A 10,285-nucleotide genomic window follows, 5' to 3' on the forward strand; every position below is an offset into this window, starting at 1 on the left:
AGGAGTGGGCCAGAAGAGGGTCTCTGTCCCCCTGGACCATGTGTATGAGGAGTGGGCCAGTCATTCCATATACCCCTAAGCTAGTGAGGACTATGCTTCATTGAATTAGCTGTGGGTTCTGCAGACTTTTGAGGCCTCCATACGCTTGTGCTTAGTTTTTACGAGGCGTGGAATTTGAAAAGAAACGGGATGTTTGATGTACTTGGAGGGTATAGGTTTTTTCCAAGAAAACAATCTAATAATCTTCTAGGAAAAAAACTCCAGAAAGGCGTCTTGTGGGCGACCTCAGCCTCAGATGTGCCAGATTTAATGATTTTGTTTGTCGCATGCGTCAAAGTCCCGGAAACACCCCTGATATAACTTCATAGCAAGCAAACAAAGACTTAATACATAGCATAATAAACCTGGACTTCCTCATTTTCTGTTCAATGCTAGAAAACAGCCAACAAACGGTACAACAACCATTCAATGTCCAGCACTCTTTTGTTCTGCCAGGGTATTCAACACCCGCTTTTCAGTTCCACCAGTTAACCCGCAGATAGGTTCATCCGTGCCTGCTGAGATCTATTCAAGGGTCACTCGCTCTAGTCTAAACCAAACCTTTTAAAAGCAGGTGTGAACCTCTAAAAGTGTCCTTCCTGCAGTTCATAGCCAAGTACAGCGAGGGGTCATCCGTGGCAGGTCGTTAAGTGGTGGCAGGGTCTGCACGGTGAGGGAGAACCAGCTGGACGGCAGGGCCCTGCTCTCACTGTGACGACTGTGACACGAGCCCAAACTTACTCCTTGATCTCTGTGGGCACAGATGMCTGTTCGAATAGGTCTGTTTTTGCTAGCCTGGTTAGCACTTAAACGCCTCTCCTTGCCGGGTCAGTGAGGACACGCATACTCACTCTCCTGATCCACAACATGGTGATCACGCCTACTGTGTCCACCACTCTGTAAAACCAGCAGTCCATATCTTCTGCCTTCATCAGATAACTAGCAGGAAGAAGCACAGGTCAGGACCAGTTCTGGATGTAACTCAGATTCAATTTGTCAGCTGGTTGGGGAACAGAGTCGCTGAAAGGGGAAGAGAATGTATAATATGAGGTTTAAAGACCTCAGATCATATCACTTTTGAAAGGGAAATGTATAACTTCCTCTTTCTCTACAGTCAAAGTTCGCAGACATTGGTCGTTAGGGTCAAATGTTATTGAAAGAGGCCAAGGGTAAATGGGCCCGCGTCTGGGGATTAAATCCAGGAAAGATTCATTGGGTGGGAGCGGTTCAGCAGTCCCATTTTTCCTCAATACCTTTCCTGTACCATTCAGGCCTAGCRGAACCCTCCATCTACCTCCTCYGAAGTCCTTTGTGGCTCGTAAAATCCGCCCCAAAAAAAGACAAAAGGTTAAATGAAACCGCGGTAACCACTTAAAAGTCCCTCAAAGCGGGGCCCATATACTCTGACTGTGGCCCAAGGAGGACTGGCACCGAAGTGCTGACAGCACTTAGCCCACGTTGCTTTGAAACTGGGCTTGACATGTGCTCCTGTATGGTGGGGCCAATGGAGCTTAGCATAACTAACCGTAATTGGATAATTCTGAGGGAGAGGGTCTCTGAAAGCAGGCTGAATAGAAAGAGTGGGGCAGGCTGGTAAAGAGCAGGCTGGTAAAGAACAGGCTGGTAAAGCAGGCTGGTAAAGCAGGTTGGTAACGAGCCTAGTAAAGAGCAGGCTGGTAAAGAGCAGGCTGGCATTAGAGGAAACCCTATCATGGTTGACCTCCCTCCGTTACCCGATATCTGGTTCAAGTTCGGTTCCATTTTCCTCAAAATCGCAGCTGTTTTGTTTTTCTCTAAATGACAACCCTGCTGCGATATCTGTGTTTAATGAATTTGTTCCACATCCATATGAAGCACAAGGAGACAACTGGTCACATTGATATCAAATGTCTGTATTTACAGTATGAATAGATGTTCACATGGTCAACTGCTTCTATCTCTTACTCTTTAGGATGGTTTTCCTTGACCCAGATTAAGCCTAGTCCTGGACTAGTAAACACTTTCGATGGAGATTCTCCATTCAGCATGTTTTTTAGTCCACAAACAGGCTTAATCTGGTTCCGGGAAACTGGCCCTTCATGTTTCAAATAGTAACCTCAATGGCCCTGTGTTTCTGTTTTGCTATTGTGTTCTACACAGTAAATCTCCAATTATTCTGTGGCCAGTGACGAATTGCTTTGCCGAATGAATGTGGGACGTTTTTGTTCTTCAATTGAATACTGGCCGTTTGGACTGCTGCAATGTAACAATATAAATGACTGCTTCCTGGAGTTTGAAATCGAAAACGTAAAGATTAATCTTTCCAACTTTTTGTAATCGGCAAACAACAGGCCAAGAAAGTTGAGCCCCGTTACGTGAACTGCTGTGTCAGCTGTTGAAATCTTTCAAACAGTGTCTGTGTCAGCTATTCTGATATGAAAAGCCATTTCACAAGTGGATGTGTTAGCGCTCCGATGACGGGGGCTGAGCGAGAGATACATTTTCATTCCTAGATTTCAGATGAATCATATCACAGTTGATAGGCTCCCTTTGTTTTGCAGGGAGAAGTGAACTTTAAAAGCATTTTAGAGTAAGTTTAGAGTGAATGTGTTCAACCTAGTCAGAACCCATCTCTCACGAGGACTAAGTCACTCAGCCAGTGGTCTTAGGTGAATCCCTAGTGCAATAACTGTCAAATAGTCAATATCAACAAAATGAAATTCAAAAATAGGTTGCCACGGTTACAGTTAAATTAGACACTTGTTCCGTTAGTAATAGCACACTGTACCTGACTCACTATTTCAGTCTCACTTCCTCKTTTTGAGACTAAAACAACACTAGATACTCACTTGCCTTGTGTCAGATGTGTGTMTGTGTCTTCTCTTAGCCAYGCCAGGAATCACACAGGGCGGTAATATATGTCATTTAGCTAGCTGACYCTTTTATCCAAACCAATTKTAGTACTGCGTGCATACATTTCCYTATTGTTGGCAGCAGRGAGATTTGAACCCACGTTGCTGATAATGATGTGCTCTGTTCCCCTGTCTACCCGTCAGAGATCCGGAATGGGAACCTAAAGACCATCCTGGGACTGTTCTTCATCCTGTCTCGCTACAAGCAGCAGCAGCAACAGCAGCAGCAGTACTACCAGTCCCTGGTAGAGCTTACACACCAGACCACCGGGGCGGCGCCGGCCAGCCCCCTCAAAACGCAACCAGAGATGCAGTCCAGGTAGGCTCAGTTGTCCTCACATCTCAATGGCGTCYGGTGAAGTTGCCACTAGATGCTGCATTTTGGGTCAGTTTTGCATTTTCCTTACTAATGGTTTACTAGTCACATTTGCAGCCACTATGCTGGTGTGTTATTTTGGTTCTGAACACATTTGATCTTGGGATATTTTGACTTTGGTGTACGGTTCAAGTCTAGCTTGTCTCATCTAAACAGGTCCCTGCTATGTACTATCACACCATTTGTATTTATTATGGAAGGAGATCCCTCCCCAAAGGAGGGATCCATAATAAATTATTATGGAGCCCAAACCCACCACTACCAAATATCTACAGTACTAAATCCATGTGTACGTGTGTGCATTGTGCGTATGTTATCGTGTGTGTGTGTGTGCATGTGTCTGTGCCTATGTTTGTGTTGCTTCACAGTCCCCGCTGTTCCATAACGTGTTTTTAATCTGTTTTTCAAATCAAATTTTACTGCTTGCATCAGTTACTTGATGTGGAATAGAGTTCCATGTAGTCAAGTCATGGCTCTATGTAGTACTGTGCGCCTCCCATAGTCTGTTCTGGACTTGGGGACTGTGAAGAGACCTCTTGTGGCATGTCTTGTGGGTATGCATGGGTGTCCGAGCTGTGTGCCAGTAGTTTAGACAGACATTTTACCATTTAATAAACAGATAGCAGCTAACAGAGGAACGTTTCAACACATTGCAGAAGTAGACAGAAAGTGGACACTGCCGCTGCCCACTAAGCAATAAAAACAGGAAGGGAWCCAGGCCCATGTGATGTAAATAGACAACCCAGCCTGAGAGAAGCATCTAAAGAGAGGTTTAAAGTACCACACATGGGTGGCATTCCCCTGGCGAGCTCAGGTTACACCTCCCAACCATCCCAACCAGGCCCTGGTCTGGCCTGCTGCCTGCTGCTGGTGTATGGATGTATTCTGAGGTACCCGGTGTTGATCCTCTGGTCACTGTCAGGACTGCGGAACGCTAGGGAGGGAGAGAGGCAAGGAGGGGCAGAGTTTGAGAGGCTATAACTGAATAACTGAGTCTAGGGGTWTTAGCCTGGCTGTGGGTGGGAGGGGTGCACAGAGAGGCACAGCTGCCCCTCATTCCTCCCTCTCAYGCCTCAGCTCACTGGGACCTCTCCCAGTCAGAGGCAGCAACAAGCGACAGGTGGGGTCCGATACCCCTGCCGGCCTGGTACAAGGCCGACGCTGCCATTCCAGCGAGACTACCACCGTCATGGCAGGACCGCCCAGTCCTGCAAGCCAGGCCTGGGTGATGTCACACAGCAGAAGTAGGCCAGGAGGCCAGAGAGCCATAAGGAGCCAGAAACCAGAGGGCTAGCTTAATATATGGGGCTGGCTTCCAACAACACCCAGGATCTGCCAGGGTTTCCTCAAGGTCTGCCAGGCCCAGTAACGTCTCATTCCCCTGGGGGTGATAATTAAATCAACACCCCACGAGAGGCGATGGTCCACAGCCCATCACTGCTACAGGAAGCCGTTGTTCTCCCAGTAGAGAAGTGGTCGTTGTGGTGGTGGTTTTAATGGAGAACCAGATACGGTGTGTGTGTGTGCGTGTGCATGCGTGTATATGTGTGTGTCAAAAATCTGACCCAAACCAGGATGATTTATGTCATGTCATGATTTATGTCATGACCATCATGTCCCATAGTCATAAATAGTTCAGAACCGACACAATAAGTATTTTTAGGTATTCAACTGTAGGGGAATATGAGGGCATGTTACATTAGCCAATTAGCTTGAGCTGTAAAGTGTTTGGAGTGAAGGAAATATACTCTGAGTAAGCATTCACCTTCTGCCCGTATGACGATGCAGGTTAGTCATTTTTTCATCAGATGAATCTGTACTTGAGCGAGCTCTGCAGAGTGGCACATAGTTGAACAGCACCAATGTATGAACCTAACCTTAAACCATAACCCTAACCCTAACCCCTAACCCTAACCCTAACCCAACCCTAACCTCTAACCATACTGCTACCCTAATGCCTAACCCTAACTATCCACACTTGCTAACACCATAAGCCTAACCACTAACCTTAACCACACTCTAACCCTAATTCCTAACCTAAACCTTAACCAATGCTAACCCTAATCCTACCCAACCTTAACCACGACTGCAACCCAAGCCTAACCCTAACCTAAATCAAAGACTAAAAAGCACATTTTCATAAATTTTACAATATAAGCTAATTTTGACTTTGCAGCTGCTCCACTCAGCGGAAGTTCTGCTCCAGGAAAGACTCATCCCAATAAGAAACCTGCGTACTGCATTGTCGATTTCACAACGTGACCCAGCCCTGTCTGGCATCTCTGGACCAAAAATACAATCTAGACAATGTAGTCTGATCACCAAACAATGCAGTGTTGCTTTTATAAAGCAATTATCAATTATCTTTCACTCACTTAATCACACACCACACACACACCACACACACACACACACACACACACACCACACACAACACACACACACACACACACACACACACACACACACACCACACACACACACACACACACACACACACACACACACACACACACACACACAACACACACACACACCACACACACACACCTTTCCTCCTCTCTCCCCCAGACCCAGTGAGCGATCAGGGCTCCAGTAGCAGGTGCTGGCTATAAAACCAGTGCTGCAACTGTAAATGTGAGCAGGCCAAGTGCTCTGTACGTGCTGCGTCGTGTGGCATGCGTATATGTTGTGGGGAAACTCCCCATTAGTGGCCCACGACACCCAGGAGCCTCTGGGGCTGGAACTGTAGGAGGTAGTGGGGCAGCATCGCGATCCCTCCCACTTACTCATCATGTCCATGGGAACAAGTGACCCCTTGTCTCGCGCTCGCGCCTGCCCACCCCAACCGGAGAAAAGAGTCGTCTGCTCTATGGAAGCCAAGCCGAACGCCCCTCTAGTACTGTACTGAGTAGAGTGTCGGTGCCTGTTGGCTCTTGTTCTGATTTAAAGCCAAGCGTGCTACTGCTACTGTAGTTGGATTAGGAGACTGTGTTATGTCATCATGAACTGGTTAATGACTGCCTTTATTCAAACTAGTTTCACGCTATGCTTAGTATTATGCCTGCATAGGTTGATGTGTTATTTGTGAGTTGGGTTAAAGGGAACTATGAGTTGCTGCTTGTGAAAGATCGTTTCTAGTATTCGTGTCTGTAAGTAATCACTTTATAGCCTGTAAGTGAAATCCACTTATAGTCTGTAAGTGAATCTCAACTCGGGAGGTTTCTGGGCGGTCGTCGTTTCTAATGTTTCTATTATTGTAATGTGCAATGAGCATGCTGTCTTTCATACGAGGCTTCAAGTTCATCACATATTGACAGTTCGTAAGATCTATCCTTTGAGCTTTAGATGAGCTGAAACAGCAATTGATAGAGCTGAAGTTATCAATGTGTAAGGAATTGTGTAAAGGTGCTAGGCAGGCCGTGGTTGTCTTTACTTTGAAGGTAGAGCGAGAGATAATATTCACTTCCCTGATTTACTGGTTTAAAGGGCGTGTGTGTGTGCATTTGTGGCGTGTGTCACCTCGGAGGACATCTTCAAATACCTACTGTCAACAGGGAATTGCCGTGTGGATCATGGAGGGATTAGCTATTGGCTGACTCTCAGAATTTGCACTGTTGAGGCAAATGAATAGATGGACCATAGCTCATATCTAATAGGCAAGCGATGCTCTACAATATATGCTCTCATATGCCATGCGCAAGGCCGTTGTCGCAGTTCATTAGATTGCGCCGTCGATGTATGTCTAATCAATGCTGCCTGACATATTGTACAGAGTTATCTTTAGCTCATTTTGTTGTTCTCCACATGACATATCTAAAGGTCCGGTGTTTGATAAACCTAGAGGGTAGAATATACTGTGGCTTGTAATGTTCAGTAGACTATTATAGGGATGCATTGGGACAGTGGAAACATGTGCTGTGCAGTCCCCTGTTCAGTTTAATTAGTGAAACACAGACTGCTGTACAATTTCAATGCCATGTAGCCAGTGGTACGCTAGCTCTTTCTACCAGTTCCACAGCCATATATCTAGCGCTGTGACCCTCTCTAATTTAACCCCCATCCGTTAACCTGCACAATGCCTATTCACAATAGGCGCAGCTGAAATAATGAAACTGGGAGAAAATTGGAAAAGATTCAACGCAGTTCATGTTAAAAGATGAAAAGGTTTGAGCAGAATTTTGCGCCACGTGGCTTCCATCCTCTGGAATGATGGAATTCTATGTAATATGGCACGCGGGTTTACCCTAGTGAACCGCCATTATCTTTACCCCTCGCACCAGAAGGTTCTGGAGGAGAGAGGAACTAGAGGATGGAGTGCCGGGCGCATCTTGGTTACGGTTTTATAGTCTCCTGTCAGATGGCATACATACACCCATTAACTAGTATTGAAACAGGTTCTCTCAGCTAGATATAATGGGAAATTGCCCTGTGTGTGTTTTTGAAGCTCTATGGTCTTCACTAGCACTTGTGGCTCTATGACTACTTCTAGCTCAATTGACAAGCTTTATGTAACTTCCCTAGCCACTTTGAATGCTCTTGATACTCTCCTAGCTCATTGATGATCTATATACTTCCCTAGTTATTGAAGTCTGTGGACTTCCCTAGCTCATTGAAGCTCTATGGTACTTCCTAGCTCAGTGAAGCTCTGTGGTATTTCCCTAGCTCGTTGAAGCTTATGAGTAATTCCTAGCTATGATGCTCACTGGACTGTCTTAGCTCATGGCATACAAAGCAGAAGAAGAAGCCATGCATAATGGATATCTCAGAGGTCAATTAGTAGCCACCCGAACCTGTTGTCAGAAACCGGAGTTTCTGGTTTAGGGAATACAGAATTTTTCCATCTAACTTCCGTTGCCCTACAAAAACGGAAGTGGGACTCCGCTCAGGTGCTTTCTATGCCTGCTACGTTTGTAATAGTAGCCAACAATGACTTGGCACCTCTTCAATCAAATCAAAAGCCCTTGTTAATTTACCAGGAAGACGAGCGTCCACAGTTACGACTTAGACAGTCAGTTTGACTAAAACTCATTAGAGTGGGTAATTTGAACAGGACCACTACGCTACAACAAATGACGTTACACTTTCATTGGGAGTTGGGTGCCAACCAGCATTGATAAGGCGTATGGCTCTGTGTTGTCCGACGTTTAATCTAAGATAAATCTCTTCAGTGGCCCTAATGGAAACCAACTGCAGAAATAATGTCTAATAAAATTATTATTATTCTGTAAAAATGAATACGTTCTCATCGCAAGATGGCACCAAAACCTCTCTCTCCCAACCTTCCTTCCATCTGTCCTTCCTTCCGGTTCTCTCCTCCCTTTTTTATCCCATCTGGGAGGAAGTGACCTGTGAACCATAAAGAGACCTGAATATTTATATCTATAAGAATATTCAGGATGCAATCTAAAATGTTTTGATAATCTGCATATCCCTTCTGTCGCCCTGATAAAACTGCCACAATTTTTGACCCTTGAAAACCGCAGTATTATTTTATTCCGATAATTATTGATGTGTGCTAATTTACCCAGCATGCATTAAGTGTTTCAGTCTAGTCTGCATTTTGCATTCCAGCAACTGGCACGGACTGTATCACTTCATCGCTTAAGGGTAGGTTTATGGCCCTCATCTCTTCCACTAGCCCAAAACAACTAAACTAACAAACAATATACCACAGGACATGTCCTGACGCGAACAAAGATCAAAGTAACTCTAGATGACAGTGCTATGGTTTATTCAGCTACCTGTGTGTTTGTTTGTGATGACAGTTAAAAGGCCAGGGAGTCGCTTTCCTGAGAGTCCGCTCGGGCGTTTGATCTTAGTGGGTCAGCTTTGGAATTAAGTACAATATTTGCATGTGTATTTACAGAGTACAGGAACCTTCTTCCCTTATACTATAACATGAATAACCTGCTATCACACTGGACTGACTGACAGTTCCACCACAACCACAGGAGGCTGTTGAGGGGGAGAGAACGGCTCGCATTTAAATGTCATCAAGTAGTAAAAATAACTGTTTAATATGGGGAGGACAGGCCTCGTGTTAAATGGCTGAGCGAACATATTATTCGACAGGAGGCTGCGCATTGCTCTTAGTTGGCATCATGGTCATGTCCACCCAGATGCGAACCTCGCAACTCAGGTGTACACAAAGGGGTAAGTAGAGCCACTACTGCTGCCCCAGGACACAATACCGACCAGGCTCCACACCTTGTGCTTCTCCACAGACCAGGGGCCACCGGCAGTCCCCCATGCAGAAGGAAACACCTTTGCCACCGGCACCAGAATATTAATTTTTGTGAATCAATGTTGCCCCAGTGCTTCTTGCACTTCCGTCCTCGCACAGGAGGGGCACGAGCACCCTGCTGCAGTAGTGTGGGAATTAGGCAGGCCGCGTAGCTGCTCATGCACCAGCCGCGAAGCACACGTCATGCCAGGGGCGAATTGTCTTCGTACGAAGCCAGCACACTGGGACACTTTGCACTCAGGTGGGGGGTGCCAAGCTTGATCAAGATGATGTCATTTTTGATGGTGTGGGGTTGCCACCTGGATGGGTGAACACGTGAGCAGGCTTTCAGGAATCTGATGGCCTCATTGCTCAGAGCATGTCGTGCTCGTCGTGGAGTCTTGACATCGCAGTGAGCACAGTTCACCACCTAGACTCGTTGATCAGCGGAACCCCACAGAAGTGGGTGTTACCAGATGCTGCAGGGACACCTGCAGGCCAGGATTGGCAACAGCCTCCTCACCGTTTGATGACCGGCCACAGCCACGGGGGGACGTTCCGCACGCCAAACGCGAACAGAGACCGAACCAGAGAAAGCCATGTGGTAATGTGACAGTCTAGAAACAGAGATACTAATAACTCAAAACCCCATCCACCTGAACCATCAGAGACTGTGGTGGTTTTCCCACCTCCCCTCCCAAAAGTGTGGGGAACCCATGGTAGGAATATTAACCTCAACATGTCATCCTGTGG

General features: G+C 46.2%; 1 protein-coding gene across 1 annotated transcript in view; it reads left to right on the plus strand.

The window, feature by feature from the left end:
- Positions 1 to 10,285, plus strand: part of LOC112077792 (chymotrypsin B-like) — a gene marked incomplete at its 3' end in the record, with an annotated part of 32,001 nt that overhangs the window by 15,665 nt on the left and 6,051 nt on the right. Inside the window, exons 4-5 of the mRNA XM_070441828.1 lie at positions 3,075 to 3,249; positions 4,384 to 4,550. Coding sequence (XP_070297929.1) covers positions 3,075 to 3,249; positions 4,384 to 4,550 — 342 coding nt within the window. The remainder of the gene's footprint in view (positions 1 to 3,074; positions 3,250 to 4,383; positions 4,551 to 10,285) is intronic.

Source organism: Salvelinus sp. IW2-2015, unplaced genomic scaffold, assembly GCF_002910315.2.
Source record: "Salvelinus sp. IW2-2015 unplaced genomic scaffold, ASM291031v2 Un_scaffold4915, whole genome shotgun sequence".
In the NCBI taxonomy this organism is placed as follows: Eukaryota; Metazoa; Chordata; class Actinopteri; order Salmoniformes; family Salmonidae; genus Salvelinus; species Salvelinus sp. IW2-2015.